Below are 26,549 nucleotides of genomic sequence, written 5' to 3' on the forward strand. Positions count from 1 at the left end.
AGTTCATAACAGTTCATGGTCCACAAACCAGGCACATCCCTAACTGAATTGCAGCATTATCCCAGATGCATCTTCAAGGGAAGATGTATGGATAGCTGAACAATGAAGGGGTAATCTGTAGAAGCCATTAGAGTTGGGTGAAAAGTGATTGCCCAACTGTGCTAGGGCCACCCGTGCAGTTTCTGGAAGTGTGGTGCATTATGGCAGCTTCAGGGTCGCCGCTGTAGGGCAGTGGGACCCCCTCCAGGAGCTCCCAGCCCCTGCCCTAACATTGCCCCAACTCCCAATGATGAAAAGGGCCCTGTCCCCTAGCCCATTTTCAGCCATGGCCCCCTGATGGAAAGAGAAGAAAGAACAGGCTCCCGTGAGGCAGCAGCTACTCATGCCTGCCCTGTCTAGGGCTCACACTATGGACAGTAGCTCATATCCGTTTGCAGCAGTGAAACCTGTGGGGCTTTTACCACCTACTTGTACCAGTGACTGCTCACATCCAACCTATAGGCTGTAACTACCAGCTCATGGTAGCAGTGGCTCCACAATTTGTTTGCCAGGCTGTTGGCAGATCACTGGGCAACCACAGAATTTCACAGCGGTATTTGACAGGCAGGATTCAGCACATAGATCCAAAGGCAAGTTCAAGTTCCAGACAATAAGGTTCAAAAAACTCAAGTGACTAGCAGGCTCATCAGCCAGCATGCAGACCAATTGATCCAACTCTAGCTTTAGCTTCACTTCAGGATTACCTAGGGAGCTTCCCTACAGATGATAATGGATCCATTGTTAGGCCTGTCTCAAAACTGAGTGCCGTTCCGCATTCGTCCAAAATAGCACAATGGTTACTAATTGAAATCGCTACAGTTTTGCCATTATGCACAACGTCGTTGACAATCTGCAAACTCCTGAAACCGATCCGCAAAAAGCGCTTCGTTGTAGCGCTTTCAGGGAAATCCCAAAAAGTGGATTCACCCTCCAGAAAGCGCTACACTCCTGCAACCAATCTGCAACACTAGCGGGAAAGTTCTGTGCATTACCATTGTTGCGGTTTCTGCAAAGTCCCTCCCCCTGGCTCTCTCCTCTGATCTTCCGGCGAAGTGATCGCCATTTTTTTTTCTCCAAGCGAGTGGAGATCAACGCACCGGCAAGACTTCGTTTACCCAGTGAGGCTTCCCCGGCTGTAGTCCCTCTCTTTTAAGTCACCAAGCACAAGCATCGCAAAGGCCCGTTTGCTGGTTTATTTTCACTTTATTTTTCACACTGTTTTCGGCCGAAAATCGCGCCCGTGAGGGGAGGGAGATTTTTTTTTTCACTTGGGGGGGAGCATGGCAACGATGAAACGGCAGCTCAAACATCACCTGCTAGCTGGATGGGTCTCTCCGTTGCAACAAATCAATGCATATTCGTTGCAACGGGTGTGTGTTGTTGTTTTTTTTAAACCTTCCTTAAAGGGAAAGGGGCTGTTTGGGTGCATGATAACGGCCGCCCATTGGCTGCTTGACGGCCAGGGGCGGGGCACAGCTCAGCAATAGCGCTTCCTTTCTAGCAATTTTTGCCGAGACCGGAACCCTGTGGGAAACGATAGAAACGCAACTGGATTCCACTACAAAGGCAGGTATGCATAACAACGAATTCCACTATTTAAAATGGCGATTTTTCGTTCCGCAAACAATTTGCAACATAGATCCCGGTGCGCAATGGCCCTGAGTCAGCTCCTCTACTCACCAGGAGTAACAAGGCCCAGATCTTGCGCTGACAGCAGTTCCTTCTGCTGCTTCCTTAGCAGAGGGGAGGTTTTGGACTGCTAGGTGCCCCTAATCCTGGCCTCAGCCCTAGTGCTCAACTTTCTCTGCTTCTCAGATCTTGGGGGAGATTGTGGCAGGTTTGGCAATGGGCACGTTAGGGTTGCCAGCTCTGGGCTGGGGAATACCTGGAGACTTTGGGGTAGAGCCAGGATTGGGTAGGATTTGGGGCAGGGAGGGACCTCAGTGGAGCATAATGCTATAGAGTCCACCTTCTAAAGCGGCAGTTTTCTCCAGGGGGGTCCTACTGTATCAGGGAGGCGTGCTGGTGAAGGTTCCCTTCAGGGAGGCACTACGGAGCATGTGGCAGGGCTTGGGGGTGGGTTCTTCTCCTCTGAGAAGGCCTCCCATATTATCCTGGAGCTATCCGTGACACTCTCTCAGGGGCTGAGAGCTAGAGACCTTGCTTGAAGCTGGGATGGTTCCAGTGCAAGTGGTGGCCCTATCCTGGACTCTTGGCCATGGCCCCAGGATCACTACACCCATTCATGCACTGATAATTCTGGGATGGTTTGTTTTCTCCCTATCTTTTTTCCTAGAGTATCTGTATAAGTCCATTTATTCCCGTTGACTTCAGTGGCACAAACTTGTCTTAAATGCTGTTATGCTCCTGTGTGCATATTCTTTCATCTTCCAGAGAAAAGTGTGGCTTAATTATTTATTTTTGGTATTCTCCTTTGATTTCTAGCTATGAATCTGTGGGTCTGAATCCCAAATTTCCCTAGCCCAGTGGTACCCAAGTCCACCACTTGCCATCAGCTGTGGTAGCAAGAAGGCAAGATGTATTTCTGGAGATCAGGTGCTGTGGATCAGTGCCCAGAAGTGGCCTTCATGCCCCACTTGTGAGTGCCTGGAGGGGGCTGAATGGCCATGATGGGGAGGAGGAGGATGGGCAGGAGTTGGTCTTGTTCTGATCAAGTGATGCTATTAAAAACTGTATTGGATCCAAATGGCATGGATTTCATTGGCATAGAAAACCACTCCAAGTAAGTTAATGAGGATTGGGGTTCAGGTGAGGAAACCTACAGTTTGAAACTGATTTTGAAATGATTTGTAATGTTAGATTAGCTAACTAGAGCTCATCATCCATCCATCATCCATTTGGAGAGAACATCCTTTATTTCAATTTTACTACAATGCCAGCAGCTATTGCTCACACCTACTAGCACCTGCTATATCGTGAGCAGCTACTCAGTCATGGCCTTGGCCATCAGCTGGAGTGGGGGGGTGGGGGTGGAGTCCTTTCCGAGGTCAGCTGAGTACTTTACGCTGTAGATAACATGGCATTTGAAAGATCAGAATTGAAAGATCAAAAGGGCAAGCAGGAACAGTGAAATTCTGGCTCCTTTCACATACATGTCCTAAATAGATAGATGACGAAAGATAGATAGTGGTGTGTGATGTGATTGCACACAAATGCAGGCTGATACAACTGCGTGGGCAAGGACTAATGGTGTGTCTCGTGGTTGTGTAATTCATAAGCAGTCATTTGCTTGCATTGCTTAAAGACAGCAATATGAGATTACATTGCATTATGCAAGGGGGGCTCTTGTCTCTTGGTGGCTGTCATTCAAACAGGGGCCTGCTACACATGAAGGATGTAGTGGCTCAGAGTAGACTGGTGAGAAGCAGGGGGGGTGTCTCCCTCCCTCCCACACATACTTTTACAAAAATTCAAAGACAACATTACCAGCATTGTTATGAAAAAGGATATGAATGACTTATAAAAGCCTAAGAGATTTAAAACTGTGTTTTTGTTTGTTGCTATCTATTAGTATAATTGTAGTGCAAAATGGTTTTCTTTAGTACTGTTGCAGATTTGCAGTAAATGGTTCTGTTCTGTGAGGTTGCTCTGAAGTGGGAGACCTTGGGGGAGAACCTATAACTAGAAATGCATCTTAATGATCCCAGATATTCTCTCTCTGGAGAAATAGCCTTGAGAAATAGCCTAGAGAGATGGCTGGCAGAGCACGGAAGAGATCAGCCTGTTCCTATGTATCTGTCTAAAGAAAAAGTTTAGATGCCAAGAGATATACAGAAAGAAGCAGGCAAAGCTGTGAGATAGTGGACATGCTTTGGGGATCTGCTGCCTCCCTCACTAGGCTGCTTTTTGCCACCACCACCCCATGCCCTACTTATCTGTTTGCAAATGAAGCTACTCTAAAAATTGGATTTGGGCTAGAGTGACTGCACAGGATTACAGTGTCAGGAAAGATGGAGAGCATCATGCCTTTCAGAACATGGCAACACTCCTTTCCGTTCGTATAATACAAAAGCCACTGAACTCTTGTTGTTGTTGTTAGGTGCGAAGTCGTGTCTGACCCATCGTGACCCCATGGACAATGATCCTGCAGGCCTTCCTGTCCTCTACCATTCCCCGGAGTCCATTTAAGTTTGCACCTACTGCTTCAGGGACTCCATCCAGCCACCTCATTCTCTGTCGTCCCCTTCTTCTTTTGCTCTCACCACTGAACTAGCAGCTTCCAGTTACACAAGCCTTTCTCTCAACTGACAAGTTTCCCTTATTTATTTAATTTATGGCAAGCCATCTTGTGGTGTGTCACATCACTAAAACCCCACATAAAAACATTAAAAGATGATATCCCATCAAAATCCTTTACATACAACAAAACTGGTGGTACAAAAATTCTCATCCCTCTTTCCAATGGAATGGCTGCATCACAGTGTGCCAGAAGGCCTCCATATGCCGGTAGCAACCAACGCGGTGCTCTGCAGGTAAGATTGCAATATCTTCTGGGGGACCCATAGGTCTTTCATGCTCCAGCCTCAACCACAGACCTGGGGGAAGAGCTCCATCTCACAGACCCTGCGGAATGCTGGCAAATCCTGCCCATTCTCCCCCTCATGCCGCTGTAGTTCTTTGGCACCCACAGGTGACAAGCAAGAGGGACAAACATTACCTATGAAGATCATTTGGAGGATTCTGAGTAGTCACAAAATGGTTAAAAACTGCACACAAGGTCTACAATGCAAGAAGCTGGAGCTCAATTTGGAGGGCAGGCAAAACCTTCAGGATCTTCAACCTTGATTTATGGCAATTGGGAATTTTTTGGAGGCAGGCCCAAAAGAGCTGGTTCTGCTGCTCTGTTCAAAGCGATTGCACAGTGTGAGGGAGCCCTCTATCTGCTATACCAATAATGCTGTTCTTGCCGAAGTCCTAGCCTGTGCAAGGCTAACAGAAATGAATGCAGTGGCCTTACAGGTGATCCAGGTGGCTGACTTGATCACTGAGGGCAGAAGCTGCAATTTTTTCAAGTCCCTGCAAGCTGAACTGGATACCTTTAGCATATAACCAGTGAATCAGATGGCCCACTCACTACAAGTGGGGAATTACCATGATCTGAGGAAAGCAATGTGGGCACTGTGAGCTCAGGGACAACATGAATCATCCCTGAGTCTACTTCAGTCAGTGGTAGTTTGGTATAACACACTTTTAATAAATCAGCTGTGTGATAACAATGTGAGATTCACCAAGCATCTTATTAAGATTCCCAACAGAGAGTATCACAAAAATGAAGAAAATTCCTTACACATCTGGCTCAGATACCGAAGGTCATCACATTTGAAGTAGGCTTTGAACAGATACAAATACTTCCTTCAAGATGTCCAGTGCGAGCATCCTTTCCATTCATTTTTTTAACCCCCCCCCCCCATTCAGAACTTTCCATTACTTCTGATTCTGCAGCCCTCCCAAAAGTGAAGAGCTATGCAGATCCCTCTAAGCATTCTCTCAGGTTACAAAATGACATTTCACTTTTCATGTTTTGATGTGCTAAGACATGAAACATCTCAAATATGTTCCCTATTGCTGCCACACCTTTGTAGAAGTCAGTGTACTACATATACTCTCATTTCTGATAGGAACCTAGGACTTCACCCTCCTCCCACAGCCAATTCAAATGTGCGGGTTGTTTACTTACATTAAGGCACTGAATGTAGGACCTATTATGCATATGCTGGATAATGTGATTTTGTGGCTGGATTTTCTTGTGCAGAACAGGATAATCTAGAAGTGCATTGAAAATACATTAGCCAACATGTGCATAATGGCCCTAGATCTGTAGCTACAGGCTTGCTGGGCTCCCCCCTCCCCAGTTTGGCAGAAATATTTTGTTACTGTTTGTTCCCAGAAAGCCAAGGGTGTAAACCTGCATGCTCACGGCTTTAAGCAAAGGATACCGGCATAACCAGTTCGTAAGATTGTCACATGAGACATCTTCACCTCTTGAACACCTTTTAAGCTATTTTCTACTTTTGTAATGGAAAGGAACCTATAGCCTTATCAGAAACTGAGCAGGGTTGGTACGTAGATGGGAGGCCATCAAGGACAACGCTGCAGAGGAAGGCAATGGGAAACCACCTCTACTTCTCACTTACCTTGAAGTGTAAGCTTTGGAACAACACATACCTTGTGGGATTGACATAAATTGGTTGCCACTGGAAGGTGTGTGCACACACACAAGCACACAAACATCCAGGCTGATGAAAGGCTTTGGTGGTGATCTCGAAAACCTTTTGTGTAGTCCTAATAAACAGTATTAGATGGCTTGTGTTCTTTTAAAAGTTTATTGTGAGCCAACACACCTGCAAACCACAGGTTTGATAGAGTGAAGGAGTAGGATCCTGTTGGGCTGCTATTCTGAGAATGAAGGGAAGAGGGTGGAACATAATTGGAAGTCATCAGGCAGAGAACTGGTTTTCTACCGCAGTCTTTCATGGTGTGAAGCAATAACAAGTGAGGTGATGTCTGGCAAGTGAACTCAGATGTTTTCATTTATCACTGAGTAACAAGGACAATTGCCTCCTTTGTATTGGGGGAGTACTTTGTTTTGGGGGAGTACTTTTATTCCTGACTATTATGTGAAATATTTAGAAGGGCATTTTTATGAAGGAAAATGGGCTGCAGTATAATGGAAGGTTCAGGAGGGATCTTTTGTAAAGAGAATAGGGCCATCATTTGTTGTACAGTTATGTTTTCTCTTCGTGTTGCTGCCTTCTGTTTGTCATCTGTTTCCTAAATTGCTTTATGGCAAAAAAGTGGCATTTGGGGACATGCTACATGGGACTGCAGCAGCCCTGTGTGTGCCTTCAGCTGTCTTGCCCTGCTTATATAGATATACAGGGGGGAAGCAGGCAGGTGGCCTTCCAGCATGTCAGGGAGCCACTCAGCTGAGAATCTCCAGCTCTCCCAAATATGGGTCTGGAGTGAAGCCTGAGTTCTTCCCTTTGAGAAGGAATTCAGGAGTTCACAATTTTACTTCTACGTTATTATCAGCTTGGTGTAGTGTTTAAAAGCAGCAGTCTCTAATCTGGAGAACCCCATTTGATTCCCCACTCTGCCACTGTGAGTGTCTAGAAAGAGAGAAAAGGGGGGAGGGGAGAGGCCACAGCCCTGATCTATGGGGTGGAGACATTGTGAGGCCCACAGCACTTGCTACATGTGCCTCATGAATAAACCAGCCCAGCCTTCAAGTAGTAAAAAGTGGGGTACAAAAACGCCCCCCAGCTCTTCTTCATTCCCCCTGTTCTTGAGAATTCTTTTATATTGTCGGATGAAACATTATTATTAGTACTAATGAATCTGGCTTTATGTTTGCAGTTCAAATACTATTTAGTCAGATAAGATTCTATTCAGTGATTTTGTATATATTTGGCCTGAACTTTTGGATACCTGGTGCTTAAAATCCAGTTGAATTTAAATTTAAGTAACCTTTAAGCATTTTAAATGTATTTTTGCGTTGTTTGAAGTTGAGTTATGAAAACCCCCTTCCCCTATCTCAGTATCTCAGACTTTGGTCCTGAAACACAAGTTTGGGTGTTCATTCTCAGATTAGCAGGTCAAAATCTCCGTTTTTGGGTCTCTTTAGCAGGGGCAGCAATTGGGTGCTCATTCTCAGGGGTTGGCAAGGTGACATCTGAGCCACCAGCTAATCCACATTGTTGATGGCTTTGTCAAAGCCACAATTGTGACTACACATGTTCTTACATAGCATGGTGTACAATACAAAGTGGAGCACAAAAGTAGTATGCCTATTCACCAAGTTTTACCACCATGACAGCACTGAATCCAAGTCTTCAGTCAATGAGCCTCAGGGTTTGGGATGATGGGAATCTGTTACTGGGGATATGAATTCATTACTATAGCAAACTTGCACAGTCATAGAAGCATAGTTTCTGCAGGAGAGACCTGTGCATGCATCCTAATCCTTGCAAGTCCACAAGGAAAGAGAGGGAACTCAAAGCATATCAGTAGAACAGGAGGAGTTAGAGAAGCTCCCAGGTTAGGCAAATCCCATTCATTAAGATAATTTGTACACACATGTGAACCATTTAGCATTCCCCAAATGTACAAACATGTTGAGTTGCCTTACCCCAGCCTTTCTCAACTTTTTTACCATTGCGAAACCCCTGAAACATTCTTCAGGCTTCAAGAAACCCCAGAAGTGGCACAATCGTGCAAAATATGTTTGAGAAGCATAGCTGTGTGCTTGCCCATCTGGGGCCCCTCCCTTCCAGGCCTATCATTGATCATTTTGGGAGGGGGGGAGGTCGACATGAACATATATGGTCATATACCTGTTTAACAACTATTAAAATACATTAAAAATTAATCAACTCCCACCCATTCAGGAAACCCTTCCAGGCGTGTCCAGAAACCCCAGGGTTTCATAAGACCCTGGTTGCGAAAGCCTGCCTTACTCTTGGTACACTTGCTACCCTTACCCCTGCCTCTGTGTATTCATGCCCCCTCGCCCATAACATTTCTGACTGTGTTTATGAGAAGTCCTTTACAAGGAAGTTAGGCTGTAATGAACAACAGAATATTCATGCTGAAGGAAGTGGAACAAGGTGGTGTTTAATTAAGTTTTCAGGAAGATACTGCCCTCCCCACACACTCTATTGTGTTTGGATGAGTCAGTCTTGCTTTCACTGTGAAGCCATTGTTGCTGATCTAACTGAACAATTAACAAAGAAAGGACCATTCCATTAGCATCGTGTAAACGTGGTGGGTGTGCATAAATTCAAATTATTCTTAGATTTTATGATACTAGCAATTAAAACACATGGTAATCTGAATGCAGCATCAGAAAGAATAATCTGTACATGTTCAAGGACTTTTTTAATGACTTTATGTATTGCTGGATGAACAGGACAATTATAACTGGGCCCTGCACAAAACTAAGCCCTGGGAAAACTGATGACAGTTCCAGTTGGAAAGAAGGGGGAAAGCTCCATTTCTCTAAAGTCTCCCTGTATCAGATTATTAAGCTGCCACTTTGAATCCCTAGCAGAAAGGATTTTTTAAAACCCTGCATCATAAGTAGTAGCATCTGTGAGCCTTGAACTGGACTTTTTCCTCGTCATGCAAATTATGATATACTATTTGCTAATTAAAAGTTGGTTGCAGCTTTTTGTTTTCTCTTCCCCTTGTGGCCTTCAGGGATGAAAAAATGTGGATTGTTCCCTAGTGGCAGCAACAACTACAGAGGAGAACTGGACCTGTTTCCTCATCTAATCAATACACTGAAAACAACATTCGGCTTCTGCTGCAAACACGCCCATTACTGCAGAGCAGAAGGCAAGGATGGGGGGGGGGGGAGGATTATCTCCAAATGAAATCACAAATCAAAGCCTGTAGCTTGCTGCTCCCTAGGCTCCAAAATGTTAACCTCCTGGCCAATGCAGCAAACAGTCTGAGAAGAAAGGTCTGCTGATCGCTGGAGCAGTAGCTAAAACAGAAATATGCAAGTCACTGGGAGGAACAGAATATGACAGCAACAATAAAAACTGTGTTTTGGTGGATCTTTTCACTTAACTATTGGTCTAGAGAATTTCTCCTCGACCAATTGCCCCAAACCATTCTGTGGAGACCTCTCAATATGTACAACCAAAAGCAGTTTATTTATATTTATTTTCTTCGCTGTTTAGATTCCTAGCAGAGTCAACAGCTAGGCTTTGTATCTGTATGTAGGCCTTGTCTCTGCTCCTGAGCCCTAACTATCATGGCTGAAAAACTCCAGCAAACAGTTCTAGGTCTGGACAGTGCCTAGTGTGAAAACTCCCTGTGCAGATATAATACAAAATCATGCTTCCATTAAATTAACCATAGTACATTGATTACCTGAGTGCAGGATACTACAGTAACCTCAAACCAGACCTGAAGCCAACCTATGAAGTTCTGTATTAAGCACAAAAGAGCTAGCCCAGCTTGTTTCCTGCTGATACTCTGCACCTGTCCCAACTACATAATTGCCAGGCAACAACAGCTCAGAAGCAACACTACTCTCTGCCTTCCACACTTTGTTCTCCCTGTCATGCGCATCCCCCTTCTTAAAGGTTTAGGGACACTGGCATCATTCATCCATCTATATACCAATCAAAAGCTGCTTTAACAGCCAAAGCAGTATTGTAGTGAGTCGCCCTCCAGACTTGTCTTGAGTTGCTCTGGGGTGCAAGGCTGGCTCCCAGTTCATGGGAGGAAAGTCAGAGATGCCTTTCTACTAGGGTTGCCAGCCTCCAGATGAAGCCTGGGGATCCCCTGGAATTACAGTTTATCTCCAGACTACAGAGATCAGTTCCTCTAGAGAAAATTGATGCTCTGGGTGGATTTTATGCCACTACTAGAGGGCCCTTTCAAAGCCCCCAACGGGCTTTGAAAGGGCCCTCTTCCCTGGCCCCTGGCCAGGCAGCTTAAAGTGGCTTTAGGTTGCAGCTCGCAGCTGGATCAAGTGGGGTGGGTGGGGGCTGGCCCACTCAGCAGTCCCAGGACACAGCTCTTTAGCAGGCAGTCAGCAGGCCCTGCCTAGCAGGCCAATAGTCCCTCATTAGCAGGCCCTCCACCATGACCCTTTGCCCAGGGCCCTCTCTCCTTACCTGCTGCTGGCTCCAGGCACTGAGGCGCATCTGAGAGCAAAGAGGCTAGAGTCCAGGGACAAAGGGCGGGAGCTGCAGGGGCAAGACCAATCAAGGTGCAGCACCATGATTGGCTCTATTCCAACTTAGACAGCCGGACATGTTCCACCCTCCAGGCTGTTTCACAAATATATAGAGGAACCATGGATAAGGATAGCCCACTTGTCCTCCCCCTTGTCCTCCATTACCAAATTGACAGGACTTTTCCAACCCAGGGGAACAAGAAAGTTCTAAAACTAGGATTTTCCACTGCAACCTAGCATTGAATGATTATCAGTCACCCTGAGCAATTATTTCCTTTTATCACTGAAAAAGGGCCTGTGGATATGGACCCTGACATGGATAGTCCAGGCTATCCTGATCTTATCAGATCTCAGGAGCTAAGATGGGTTAGCCCTGGCTTGGATGGGAGACCACCAAGGGCTGCTGCACAGGGGCAGGCAATGGCAAATGACCTCTGAATGTCTCTTGCCTTCAAAGCCTTAGAGTCTCTATCAGTTGATTATGACTTGATAGCTCTTTACATATACCTTGAATTCTATAAAGAAGAAAGCTGGAGTAGAAAGGGAATAAATGAATAAAATGAGTGGGATATCTGTATTCAGTTTCAGCTGTGCTTATTTTAGCATCAGGAGCCTTGATGTTGTGGATATACACTCTACTGGTCTGAAGGGAGTTAATTATGTCTTCAGTTTTTCTGCTCTCTAATTGTATGTAGATCACTCATAGTACCCATATGAGTTCATATTTGAGTGTAGTAGGTGTACTGGAGAGAAAGAATTGTGTCATTTATTCCCCCCCCCCAGCTGTAGACATTGTATTTTGAATTCCTGAAACCTGAAATCCTAGTCTTTATGGATCTGTTATCTATACCATGCCCTCTCCTTCATCACATAGCTATATATGCTGGTTGTGTATCAGTTCCTCTGTTCCGCTGATGCATCAGAACCCATGGCGCTCCTGCCTGTCTTTGATGTATTTGATTTCTTTCAGTTTGGTCAAACATAGCTGACAATTACTTGACCTTATATACAAAGCAAGGAGAACGTCTTAAAATAAAACAATAATTAATTAATTCATAGTGATAACACTGCACTGTGATGCATTTAACAATGTTCTCAAAAGAGCATTCTGTTTAACAGTATTTAAGGTATGCTCAGAAGATCTTCAGACAGGAACTAAGTAATTAGCAATGAGACTTAGCTGTGTCCTGTTTGCAATTTGCAATTTTGTGTTTTTACTATTCTTCATCTAATTACCTACGTCTACTGAAGAAACTATGGCTGATTCAGTAGTGTGTAAACAACAGTTGTAAACAACCATAATGCTGGCCCAATGGAATCTATTTTTTAATCTAATCAAAAATAGGCTAATTGGAATGATTACATCTTCTTTAGAAAATAAAGGACTCTGGAAGGGAGACCTCAGCATTCAAGAATGAGAGGGCACAGCTATTACACACCATGGGGAAAGGTGGACAGGTGTCTGAGGAAACTGCAGCTATTCAGTAGAAAGGATATAATGCAAGTTCTTCAGTTCATTGGTTCAACCCACAATAATTGTGACATCTAGCTAGTTGATGTGACCCATAAATGACACATTCATTGGGAAGGCTGCTGTTTCTCCATTGCTACATGGCATGCCTTTCCAGTTATATATGAAATGAAAAAATCCAATGGGAAGTGAAGATCACTTCTATGAAGTTTTCACCATTTCATATGTTACTCCATGCACAGGGGAGCAGCCTTGAATAACCTACAACTTGATCACTTGAACCATGTATGCATTATTTATCATATGGCACATGTGTAGTATAGCCAGCAGATCCTAGGTTTGTCTGGCAACTTCTAAGCATCTGCACTGGCTTCCATTGGGGCAAGAAAATGACTCAGATGTGAAACCAATATCTACTTGGCAGATGAAGGGGAGGGACTGAAGTGTTATGATCAGGAGAGGGGCTTCCAAATTGTCTAAATATCTTGGACCACACATCACAATAGTTGAGCAGCTGTACCTATCCTTGCCTTTAATTTATGTAACTGCCTGAAGGTAGTTTGTTGGGAGCTTTCCATTGCAACATGGTAGAGTTGAGTTCAGTTGTACCCTTTTATAAAGGTAAATTATATCCCTGCCCTATTAGTATACTTAGTGCAGACTGGAATTGCACGGTGAGATACCTGCATGGATCCAGAGATGTTCAGGAGAAAGGTAAATATATTAAATGAAGAAAGAAAGAGAAATGAATAATCATTAATCTTGATAGTGTGATGATACACAATAATATTTAAAATGAACAATGAACTAGTTTAAAAGTAAAAGCAAAAGCATAAATTAGTAGACAACATGCTGCTTTCTCTTGCTGTTTAGGCTTATAAAACAAAACCAGTGTTTGATGGTTAGAGGTATTTTTTATTGAAAGTTGAGAGAGATACAGGATCTACGCAAATTTTCCATAAGTTGTCTACATTCTTAGTGTTTCCATGAGGTTCCCAAGATCAATAAACATGTCTCTGGGGTTTACCCCGGAAGGTTCCAGGGTTTGCTAAGAGTGGTTATGTAAACTTTCTAGAATCCAAATTTTACTGTTTTTTAATTTTTTTGCAAGCCAGTATGGGCATCATTCACACCAATATGAAATTAGGTAAAACCTGTATGGCTAAAATGTGCTGTTTGGGGGACACAGAATAGGAGAGACAGAATTTGGAAGCAGTCTGAATGCGACTGATATGTTCTGCAAAGGCCATGCCTATCTCTTAGCAGCAAGCAATTTTCCCCCATTCCCTTTCTTAAGCTCTGGATCTGTGTATGGATAGATCCAAAGTAAATTTGCAGTTCCATTTGTCCAAGAGGGCTCTCTGCTGCACCCCCTCAGTTCAGCAGTCCAGCTGGTTCTCTCTTCAGGCCACCGATGATCCAGAATTTTTTTCCACTTCTTCTCCTCCCTCTCCTTTGTTGTAGTTCACCATCCCCTTCAATTGATCTGTGTCAAGTTTCCTTCTCACCATCAAACCCTGTTTCTTTATCATGAAAATAAATACTTTGTATACAAAATGTAAAAGTAAAACTCTGCTACAGAAGTTTGCATACAATCAGGCCTTGGGGGAGTGTGGGGAGAGTCCTGGTTGTTCTTTTGATTGGTTTGGGAGCAATTGTTGCCATCGAGAGGAAGTTACTTGGGGGGGGGGCTGATTTCTTTGCATCCCTTCCATAGGAAGCTCTGCGATGGCTTCCAGCATGGAGGAAAGTTGGGCAGCAACTGCTGGCCACGTTCTAGTAGTCGGTAAGAGGGTATCGCAGGAAGATGAAGACGAGGATAATGCAGAAGGTGGCTAGTGCCGAGCTGGTGATGTTAAAAAGACGAGCAGTCTTGGCATCTTCGACAGCACCATTCAGGTCATTGAGGAGTTTCTTGTCCCGAACCTGGAAACAAACACAAACGCATGGAGACGTGTCAAAGAAGCAGTCGACTAAGTCTTAGTCCAGTGGCCTCTTTTCAGGTGCATAGAAACAGAAATCACCAACCATTACATATAGGTGGAAGGTGGGGAAGCTGTAGCCAGGAAGAGCTAATTAGAGTCAAGATGCATATGTAACACCTGAACCAGCTAACAAGTAAGAATAAAGCCACAAAAGAAGAAAAACTATGTGTTGCAAACACTGTCCTATTAGCCTTACTGGAACACAGGAGCTTTGATGATCGTAGAGTGGGAACACTTAGTATCTGTTTCTACATAAAACTGCTGCAGCATTCTTTCCTTTGGCTGGAAAAGTGCAACATAGGGGAAACCAACTTATCTCTGTTTGCTTTAAAAGGTCAAAATAGCACCACTGTCCTCTTCCCAGCCATGGACACAGCAGCTGGAGCCAGTAGGCCCAGATAGATGCAATTTGTTTGTGTGTGTGTGTGTGCATTCCTAAGAACCACAGGCACTTGTCCTGGGAATAGTTGCATCCCTATGGGATCTGTGCATATTGGAACTAAAGAATGGAATGAGGACATTAGAAGATGAATATTAACTGAGCATCAAACAGCTAACTGCATCTCCCAGACATCTGCCATATCTACCTGTCTGGAGCCAAAAATATAAGCAAGACCCACATAGCCTTGAAAGCAGGAAAATCGAAGCGGAGATTTTCAGCATTCTGAAAATGCAATCACAGTCTGCACTCTTTGCTGTTTGCCACATGACTTCACCAAGGCTAGTTTCTAAGGCTCTTTCTGAATAAAGAAATATGATGGCACAGCAGCATGAAGTTCAGAGATTAAATTCAAGAGCAATCACATTTCTCCAGACAATGATCTTATGGGATTGTGATCATGGTCACTTACACCTGTGTATGTGTTTTTCACCTCAGCCAATGAGATAGCTGCAGTTTGCTAGCTGCTGAAACCTGGCATGGGACTCCACTGCGGTAAGAAGCCACTTACAGAGCTTCCAGTGTATTAATATTAAGGGGATGAGGTTAATGGAAACCTCTTGCGGCAGTATCTATACATTTTAACCTATAGACATTGCGGCTGGAATGTAGTTTTCAGCTATAGGTGACCCTGCACATTATTAGCACCATTAAGCTTGGGATAATCATGCAGCATTCTCTGCAGCAGTCATTCTGACATCAACGTGTTCTTGAGTAATGTGATTGCAGCATTATGGCCTCTGTCAAGAGAGGCCAATATATGATCACCAAGCAATAATTTGGAGGTGAACAAACCATCTCCTTTTGACATTCTTATTTGTCTCTTGCTCAGGGTGCCATACGTGGTTCTCCATTCGCTTACAAGCTGTAGATGTCTAGATCTAATTGGACATTATTATAGTCACATTTGATAATATTGAATGCTAATACAATTGTGCCATTGTAAATCTAATAATGCACTATGGCCTCTCAGACTAGATATACTCTCTCAGACATATACCACACACACGCACACTATATCTGAATCTGCAAACAGACTACGCAATCTGTTTCATATGTTTATAAGATGCTGACAAGATGATATGTTTAATATAGACTTGCTGATGCTATGATTGTCAGGGGGAGAATTTCCTAGTAAACTTCCTAGTAAAGCTAGGACTTAATTAGAAATGTGAAATTCTATATTATTCCTTTAGCACTCTGGAAAAGAGAAAGAACTTGTTGAGCTGCATAACTGTTGTGTGGCCACTAACACAGCAATCGTGTCAAAGGGATGACCAAGAGGATTTAATGAAAGGGGGGGGGGAAGATGCTACAAAGCAGCACAGCAAAACTTATGCCCCACAAAGCTGGACAGATATCACCATACATTGTGTCCTGACAGACGTTTGACACCCACACCCCATTCTTGTGATTCCAAATTTACTGAGTTCCCGGTGACTTATCCTATGTGGTTTGTAAGCTGCATTTGGCTTGGGCATCACAAGCTGGATATGCCCTGCTATAAATACTGTGCTTTACACTGTAACAGGGCATCAATACAGCTGTCCAGTTGCCTATGTCATACCCTATACCAAAGTATGAAACAAATCCATATTGGGTCAACAGCTGCAAGCTACTCTAAAAGGAGATGTTCAAGGCTAGTCACCATGTATTTGGATGGTCTCATCCTCATTGGATGGTCTCATCCTCATTTCAGGTATTGATAGATGGTTGTATCTTTATAGAATTTGAAAAATGTCAAAAGAAGGTAACCAAGATGATAAAGAAGTCTGGAAGCAAGTGGGTAGATAGAATATTTAGAAGAACCTGCTGGAGCAGATCAATGGTCCATCCAGTCCACCACACTGTTTCACAGCAGCCAATGAGTTGTCCTGGAGGCCAAAGGAGCAGGGGATGGAAGCCAGAAAATCCTCCCAGTGTTGCCTCCTGGTACTGCTGCTCAGAGATTTGCTGCCCCTGTAGATGGACACTCCCCTCAGTCACCATGGCTATTAGCCACAGATGGACCTCTCCTCCATCGAATTGTGAACCCCCTTTTAAATCTATATATGCTTGTGACCATCACTACTTCCTCCATCAGTGAATTCCATAGTTTAATTATTTAAGTAATAAAGTATTTCCTTTTGTCTATTCTGCACCTGTTTCCTGACATTTTTATTGGGTGCCCCCACTATGTTATTACAGAAAAGGGAGAAAAACTCCATTTACTTCTCCATTCTGTGCACAATATTCTAAACCTTTATCATGTCTTCTCTAAGTCATCTTTTTTGTAGCCTGAAAAATCCCATATTCTCCAGCCTTTCCTCATAGGAAAGGTCATCCAACTGTTTTCCTCCTCTCATAATATTAGAACTTTGAGGGCACTCAATGAAGTCGGCATACAATAAATTCAAGACAGACAAAAGGAAATATTGCTTTACTCAGTGAGTGATTAACATGCAGAATTAACTGCCAGTGGAAACAGTGATGGTCACAACCACAGATGGTTTTAAAAGGAGGCTAGACAGATTCCTGGAGGATAGGACCATCAATGGCTATTAGCCATGGTAATGAAAGGGAACCTCCACATTCAGAGAAAGTAAATCTCTGAACACCAATGCTGAGAAGTAACATCAGGCTAAGGTCTTGGCCTCTGTTCCCTGCTTCTTGGCCCTCCAGGACATCTGGTTGGCCATGGTGTAAAAAAGGATCTTAGATGGTCTGATCCAGAAGGCTTTCATAAGTTCTTAGATACTTCAGCACAACAAAACTGCCCTGGTTACTCTCTGCCTATGATTCAGTTCCTGTTCAGAAAACATTTTGATACCTCAGCCAAAACTGAGCCCATTCCCACAGTCCAGACAGTGGACTCTTCCTGGCTGTATTTTGTGGCTTGTTCCTTTCCCCTTCCAACACCTTTCAATGCAAATTGTTCTCTGATCGCTAAAGGATGGTGTAGCTGACCAGACACCCATGTTTCCTATGTGGAGTTCACGGTCCACTCCTTCCAAGGGCAACCAGATGAAGGATTATGGAGAAGTGGAAATCTTACCAGGTGCAGCTGTTTTCTAACCATGGCAAATGTCATCTGCCTAAACTGTCAGGACACCATGATTTCAAGCTCTCTCGCCTGGAAAAGATCTGGAACTCATGAAGGTTGGAGCCGCTGAAACTTCACTGGGGACAAAGTAATTTGTATTCTATTGGTTTTCTGCTCTAGCACATTCACCAACCCATGAAATTGTTATCAGAAACTGTAGCCCACCTGCAATGCACCAGGCTAAACACCAGGTGTCAGTGGTCAACCACATACAGAAAACTCACTGGCTGACCTGCCTAGGAAGTGATTAATACATTCACCAAGCCCCTCAAAAAATACTCCATTAATGAATGATATGGAATAAGTGTTGTTTTGTAAATCCCACATTTACCCTTTTGGGTGTTTGCCATTGCTCAGTGAACAAACAACAGTAACTAATGCCACAAGTAGAAAACTTCAACTGGGGATTCCGGCTGACCAATTTCCAAAGCCTGGAGCTTATTTCAAGCCAAAATAAGCAACATCCCAAGCAGTTTAAGTATGTGACATATTCTACTTTACTCCCCTCATTGCTTTTACAAATCTACTTGTGTGTTGTAAATGCAGTCTTCTGCCTGCATTCTGGCACAGTTTCTACTGAAGAAAATTACCCATGTTGACTGCACTGTGCAAGGCTTAGAACTAAAAATGTTACCTGCAATGTAAACCTTAAAACAGCACTGGGAAGGAGTACTTAACTCTCTCTGTGCCTGCTGCTCTTGCACTGAAAAAGCAGAGGGGATTGGGGGGATTGGGGATGATTTGCAGTGGAAAAATGCATATGGGGAAATATCACCTTTTGTCTGCCATTTCTTTGCTGCTAACTAGCCCCAAACAACCATTCTACAAATTAGATATGATTGCAGGTATGTACTTCAGATCCCTTCCACTTTCTCTTGCAGCACGGTATTCCCGAATCCTTTAAATTGGGATTTATTAGACACTGAAGTGGGCAGGTCTTCCAAACCTTGGGTAATCTGCCATAATGGGAACAATGAATCCTTTAGACATAAAGCTACATTCAGGTTCCCTGGACACTCTGATGAGTTTTTAGGACTTTTTAAACTTGTAGATAAGGACACTACTCTCTCTTAAGCCGTGGTGGAGATTTGTTATACAGCCATAGGGATATGGAAATCCCTAACCAACACAATGGAGAGCTTGAATTGCTTATAAGATTGTTTTTGATGTTACTGTATCTGCTACCTTTTATTGCTAGTCAATGACTATAAAGAAATAAATGAAATGAGACAAGCTATTTTCATGCCCTCAGCAGCCAAAATTAAATGGGAATAGCATGGGGGGAGGCGGGGGGGGGGAGACAGAAAGAAGGGAAAGGTGGAATACTTTTTTTGCTACTTTATAAATTTGAGGCAAAACAAAAACTTGATTTGGAGTAATACTAAGAATAACTGCACAGCATTTTCAAAACTTTCTCACTTCTTTCACTTGCAAAATCTCAAGTGGTTGCAAGAACTTTTGTCTGCAATTTGTAGAGAGGAAGTGATGTTCACTGAAATTCAATATGACACGGGACCAGTATATGAATCTGCTATGTGTAAACTTGAATTTGTACACTGAGATTTATCAAATGCATGCTCTGCCATTTGGAACTGTCATATTCTCTTACATTTTATTCTACCCTTTCTCCAGTAAGATCAGGGAAGCATATATGGCCAGCCTTTTGTCCTCAAAACAGTTCTATGACGCAAACTAGGCTATGAGGCAGATATTAGTCCAAGGGGACCCAGCAGGTTTTTTGACACATAGAGACAAAGAGAAGTATTATAATAACCAGGGTAAAAAATAGAAAGGAAGAACAAGAGATTTGTTCCACAAGATACAAGAAATCAAAGGGAACTTTAAAGCACAGTTAGGCATGCTGAAAGATCAACGTGGAAATACATTAATGGAATGGTTCAAAATATAGAAAAGATGGAAACAATCCATTAAAGAACTATACAGAAGATGTAAATGGATCAGATCCCTTCAAAGAAGAATAGTTTGAAGAAGAACCTACAGTTTTAGAAAGTGCACTCAAAGCCATTGAGACAAATAACCAGGAATATATAGGGCATCGAGCTATTTCAAGGCACAGAAACAGAGTCCATCAAACTCTTAACAAGAACATGCAAACAAATTAGGAATGCCAGACGTTGCCTCCCCCCCTTACCAGCCCCACCTCTCCATCATGGATCAGCTGGCAAGAGTAAGTAGGGTATAGTCTGTATCGTTATCTGTTCATCTATATGCATAATATATAATAAGGAAAACTGGATTAGATTTACATAGAGTGAAAATTGCTGGAAGGAACATTAACAATTTGAGATATGCAGATGATACCATATTATCGGCAGAAGACTTGAAACCATTCCTAATGAAAGTTAAAGCAGAAAGTACCAAAGCAATGTTACATCTGAACATCAAGAAGACAAAAGTAATGACTACTGAGGAATTCCACAGTTTTAAGGCTGACAGTGAAGAAATTGAAATTGTTAAAGATTTTCTATTCCTCACCAACCAAGGAGATTGAGACTGGGAAGGGAGACATGAAGGAGCTAGAAAAGTTCCTTAAGTGTAAGGATGTTGTATTTGGTGACCAAGATCAAAATAATTCATACAATACTATTCTCATTACTACATATGGGTATGAAAATCAAACAATGGAGAAAGCTTACAGGAAGAAAGGCAATTCCTTTGAAGAGCTGGGGGTGGTAGTGGTGGTTTGTACCCTGCTCTTTACTATCTAAAGGAGACTCAAAGTGGCTTACAATCATCTAATCTTCCTCTCCCCACAATAGTCACACTGTGTAGGTAAGGCTGAAAAAGCTCTGAGAACTATGGTTAGCCCAAGCTCTCCTCACTGGCTGCATGTGCTGGAGCAGGGAATCAAACCTGGTTCTCCAGATTAGAGGCCACCACTCTAAACTAATACACCAAGGTGGCTCTTGAAATGTGGCATTGGAGGACAGTTTTACAGATACTGTAGGCTGCCAAAAAAGACAAATAAGTGGGATCTAGATCAAATACGCCTGCTCTCTCCCTAGAGGCTAAAAGGAGCCACATCATGAGAGGACATCACTGGAAAGGACAAGAATGCTAGGAAAAATTGAAGGCAGCAGGAAAAGAGGAAGACCCAACATAAGGTGGATTGTCCCAGACAAGGAAGCTGAAGCTACAGCCCTCAGTCCGCAAGACCTGAGCAAGGCTGTTAACAATAGAACATTTTGGAGGTCATTAATTTATACAGTCACCATAAACTGGAAGTGATGTAATGGCACTTGACACAAAGAGGGACACAGATTTAAATGTATGGGTTTCTTTATTCTAAAGGAGCAACTACCCACATCTCTAAAAAAATCAACAAATATTTCCAGACATTTGTTTCATGGTAAATAACCCAGCTTGCTGGGGGGTAAACGGTCATGACTGGGGAAGGCACTGGCAAACCACCCCGTATTGAGTCTGCCATGAAAACGCTAGAGGGCGTCACCCCAAGGGTCAGACATGACTCGGTGCTTGCACAGGGGATACCTTTAAATAATGATGGAGGGTGTCAAACCCCTCCCCACCACCATTTTCAGTACTTCACCCTCCTACTCTTGCCCACAAGGCTACTTGCTTTTCAGGGGGGAAACGCTGTAGGCAACATACTGTGTTTAGTACTCTCTCTCTCTCTCTCTCTCTCTCTCTCTCTCTCTTTCTCTCTCTCTCTCTCTCTCTCTCTCTCTCATGTGTATAAGCACATTAAGAAATCAGGATCATAGCATGGAGACAGCAACCCCCCCCCCCATTCCCAGTATCACAGCCCACTTCTGAACACAGCTGGAAATCCTTTCAGGGGTCTTCTAGCACCTTACCTAGTTCAGTCTCAAGTCCACCACTCCAATCAATGACTATACCACACTGGATATCTCTCTAGGGAAGATCTCAAGCAGAGCTACATGCTGAATTGGTTGTGATGGAGTTGAAAATAAGAACAATAATGGTTATAGAAACCCACCTACTGCATTCTCCCAAACTTCATTTGCAGGAGTCTTTGGATCTTTTCTATAATCTCCATCAATATTGTCACATTTAACTGCAGCAAAATAGACAGAAATTAATTGGAGGTGCAAGGATGGAAACAATATGATTGTAGATTTATGCCTTCCATGGCTATCAAATGGAGAAAGCCTCTGCCACTAAATAAGGCATAAATGCTAGGCTTACCTGTTGTGTTATCAGTGTACCTCCATGAAGGTCCAATCGTGCCTCACTGCCATCACAGCTGCTAGCCCACAGGGGCCTCAGAACATTACTCAGCATCAGCAATCACAGCTGCTCTGGTGTCAAGATGCGGGGCCCTGAAGCTATTTCAAAACTGTTGTTGGCCTGATTTTTGAAGTGGCAGGCAGACAAAATCTCAGCACAAGTCCCTGAACAAGGACACAGCATCTTTTTTTTGGGGGGGGGGGGAAGGAAGGGGACTCCTAATCCATTAGCATCTCACAGGACACAACTGTTAAGATGATCAACATAAAAGCACCCATTTCCCAGGAACTCTGGCATAAACATTCTCCCTTCTTTTTCTCTTGATTTCTCCCTCCCATCTCCTACTGTTCCCCCTCCCATTCTTATGAAGATTAACATGGATTATCTGGCACTCCAAATGTTTTAATGCCTTGTGAATCACTGCAGAGCATCAGCAGGGATTACAGAGAAAGCAGACACTGTTTAATCAAGCTGACAATACCTTTTACATGTCCTTCTGGCAACCCACATTGAAGAAATATAGGTTGTCTCTTGTCACAGCAACCACTGTTCATGGGGATCTTTCATTCCTCCTTCCTTCTAGCTCCCTAGTAATATGATTAAATAGCAGCTACTGCATTTTTCTGACATAGGACCAAAGCACTGCACTGCTGGCATCACACTGTTGCTACCACTGCTATTTTGCCAGTCATGGATTCATGAGTGCAGATCTTTGCATCATTCCTGGCATCACACAGTCTTTGGAAAACAAAGAATAACAGACCTGCAGTGGCTTTAGTAGTTACGCAGAGAAAGGAAATGTCAGTTTGTTATGTAGGAATGAGAAGATTCACCGACTGGATTTCTCTCTTCTATACAATTCTTAGAGCTCTTCTTTGGCCACCCTTAGCTTCACACAGTTGTGGCTGTGTAGTTAGAATGACAACAGCACAAAATATGTTTTGAGAGAATTCGTTTTAATATCTCAGAAAGAACAGTGAAACACTTTTTTAGTTGTTTAGAGAAACCGGACCACTTGTTTGCATATAATTCTGGAGACTGTGCCAATTATAGTTTTGTATATGAATAGGCTCACAGCTGTTATCTTTTGTTACATATTACTCCTGCTCAGTGCTTTCCCTCAAGGTACAACTATTTCCCCCCTGCTCTCATTTAGCCTTGTGCTGCTGTCCCTGCCTTTGATGCTGTTGCATAAGGATCAATAAAGGAGAGCTTGGCATTTCAACCAAGAAGATTCTGTTTTTCTGGCACAGAGTAGACATCTTGTCCCAAAAGTTGTGCACACATAATGTCTCTGCAGCACTTTCTTGTAGAGTACTTGTTAAATATCTACCCAAAATGCAGCATCAGACAGTTTCTTTGTAGATTCTCAGTTTTCTCTGGTGACATATTTCTGTTCACTGCTTCAGTCTACCTGAAAGAGCTTTATCTACCTAGAGAGAAATGCAACAGTTACTACTAAGGGCAGGAATCCAATGTATTCAAAACTATGCACATTTCTTATTTTCTTTTAAGAAGGGAAACATTTATTGAGCATACAGGGATCCTCTATGGCACATGTCAGGAGTACTGCCCTTTCTCATAGAAGAAACAGGGGACGCCTCCATGTATTTTTTTTTTAATTCTTTTTCCTATTTTTTCAAAAAAACCAAACAAACCCTATCCTGCCTTGTCTTATCTGATTAAGTTGGTTTGCAGCAATAAAAGGTCACTCCTTCATCAAAGTGACAGTCTTAACTAATATATTTTAAAAACTAGTCCAGTCAATGCAGGAGCAGGCAAAAGAGAGTCCACCTAAACAAAAGCTGTTGTGCAATATCCTACTGGTCTGCATCAGCAATGACTTCTGGATCTCATTGGGAGTATGTTTCAGAACACTGCTGCAAATAGATGGTTCTCACGTTCTTAGAGGAACATGCTTTAAGTGAGTCCTTTGGGATGTTCTTAAGAGATGAGGACACTCACAAGGTTTGGCGTATATGGGGGCCGAAGCACTGAAAGGCTTTATGAATCAAAATCCAGGAAGTTATCTTGTAACAGTTTTGGAGAACTACTTCTCAATTTTATGCTTGTAGCCCAACTTGTTCACTGCAACTGCCCCTGCTTTGTCAGTCAGCCTCTTTGGCGATGAGAGTCCCCCTTCCTGAGGTTATGCAAAGGATCCCATACAAGCTCCATCTTCTACCAGAACCCCCCTGGTCACTACACATATTTCCAGCTTTCCAGCTATTATCCAGGACACACCACCAGATCAATTGGCAGTACTCAGTTGCTATGATACCATCATGTTTCTTTCAGTTCTTCAGACAGGGACTCACCCTTGCAGAATCTGCAGAATTACAATATCCACCCAATAAAGTAGCCATTGCAGGACTGATAGGACACCACACGTTATCACCTATAATGCTCAGGTCAAACAACTAATGATTTACATTAGGAGTCCCCAACCTTTTGGTGAATGGGGGCTGCATTAGTGTGTCCAGTGTCTAAAGAGGGCCACATATTAAACCAAAATGTAACAAAATTATTATCCTACTTATTTAGATCAAAAGTAAGCATTCAAAAGTGGAATCCTTTTATTCAGCTACACCTAGTCAGTGTCATTTTTGGGGCTGTTTTCTGTTAGCCAAGGCATTGATGCCCAAGTCAAGGGCCACACAGAAAGAGGTCAGGGGCCACATGCAGCCCACGGGCCTCAGGTAGGGGACACCTGATTTACATCATATCCTGGATCTTCTCTCACAGATGTTGAGCAGTAGGTTTTTCCTCACCTAGGAAGTCTCCTTGGTTTACCAAAGAATCAGATCCTGCAATAAACCCACCTTTGTCTCCATATTGACCCAGGCAACACAGTTACAGGAACTATTGATTTCAACTATGCAACTAGAGGATCTTACTTGTGCTCATTCTCAAACTCCTGATATGCCAACCATGCCCCCCTAATGTCTGCATGTCACAGACTTGTCCATGTCTATACAAATGAACAAATGTACACAAATGTGATCCCCCCTGGAAGTTTGTCACTGCTCCTTGGCAATTATGGCTTCCTGTTGCAGTGCACATGCTCAGTTAGCAAGATTGCATTGTTAACTGCTAGTATTGTTGTGAATAGTCACATCGTTTATTCTGCATACATTTGAGCTTTGCCATATTTCTGTAGTATTTCATTTGCCTCCCCTGTTTAGTCCCTGTCAACTGAGGACATCTACCATGAATATGATGACCTAGACCCTATGCTATAAAAGGAGAGATTTCTTTTCATTTTCTTTGCAGGAAAAGGGCTGCTAAGTAACAATGGCATCACCCATGGTCATCACCCTTGCTAGGCCAAATGGTACACCATTACCAGTTAGGCTAAGCAAGATGCTGGCTCATGCAATATGAACTCTCCCCCCAGCCTCAGGTCTCTGTTATTCCTGCCACTATGTCTGCTATGTTTATAGGGTCCAAAGTGAATCCAAGGAGGTAAAGCCCCCTCCACAGTTTGTTGCAAGCCATTGTGCTTGTATTGCTCTCTATGATAAGAAACCAGTACATCTGCTAAACAACGTTGAATTTGTTTCTGTCTCCTCACACCAGCAAGTGACTGCCGTCATGTGCATGAACAGATGCTTCTGACCTATTCTCAGTTGTCTGAATTGGAGCAGCTTGCTGGCAGCCAATGCATGCATAAAGTCTTGAGTTCCCATCCTGTTTTGACACTGACATACTTGGTTCATTTAGGTTTTTGTTTTGAGCTACATGATCTTCTAATCTCAAATATCCTTCTGATGGTGCAGAACAAAGTGAGTTGAGAGAGATTTTTAAATCATCTTTAAAAAACAAAAACAAAAATGACTCCAGATAGCCTAGATTGCTTATGTGGGACAGTTACCAAATTTCATAAAACCCCCAAAATATTTATCCTAGTAATGTATTAATGAGGCAAGGAGGATGAGACGGGGAGCTGAGGCACAGAGTCCCGAGGACAAATGTTTCCCTAGAGCTTGTAGCCAGCCAAATTGTGTAAAAAATCCAAACCCAGACTTTTCTGAAAAGGCACCGTTCATTAAATAAATTAGAGCAAAGCCCCTGAGAATCCAGCTTCCAGAATATTGCCTTTGGTGCGATTTTTAAAAGACATCAGTAAATGAAAAAAAAACTACCAGTTTTTTTAAAAATGAAATTTACATCTTACTTAAAATGCAAAGACACATCTGAATGTCTCATGTCCAGCTCAATGCTTCAACATCAGACTGGAATTTCTGAAAACGAAGAACCAAATGTAAAAGAGCATAATCCCTGATCCACTCCCCGTCACTAAGACAGATCCATGGTTTGTGCAAACAGTACTTTCTTGCTCTACTCAACTCCTATGCAGAGAAGCATGGGAAAAAAATTGTAGAAAAGAACAGCCTTGTGAGATAAGATAAGGAGTCTAGTTCATCTAGTTCAGCATTTTTGCCTCCAAGGGTGGCACCAATTAAAATATCTTAGTGAGGGCAGGATGAACTACTCACTGTCATCTCTCACCAGCATCTGTTGATCAGAGATATATTGCTTCTGAATATAGACATTGTATTTGTTGCATAATTTTTTGAAAGCTG

At 43.0% G+C, this 26,549-nt stretch overlaps 1 protein-coding gene across 1 annotated transcript in view; it reads right to left on the bottom strand.

Moving 5' to 3' along the window:
- Window positions 1-13,118: 13,118 nt before the first annotated feature.
- The window catches only part of IFITM10 (interferon induced transmembrane protein 10), a 42,930-nt gene continuing 29,499 nt past the window's right edge, over window positions 13,119-26,549 (bottom strand). Inside the window, exon 3 of the mRNA XM_077321491.1 lies at window positions 13,119-14,150. Within this exon, the coding sequence (XP_077177606.1) occupies window positions 14,001-14,150 (150 nt within the window). The 3' untranslated portion in view covers window positions 13,119-14,000. The remainder of the gene's footprint in view (window positions 14,151-26,549) is intronic.

The sequence above is a fragment of the Paroedura picta genome, chromosome 2 (genome assembly GCF_049243985.1).
Source record: "Paroedura picta isolate Pp20150507F chromosome 2, Ppicta_v3.0, whole genome shotgun sequence".
In the NCBI taxonomy this organism is placed as follows: domain Eukaryota; kingdom Metazoa; phylum Chordata; class Lepidosauria; order Squamata; family Gekkonidae; genus Paroedura; species Paroedura picta.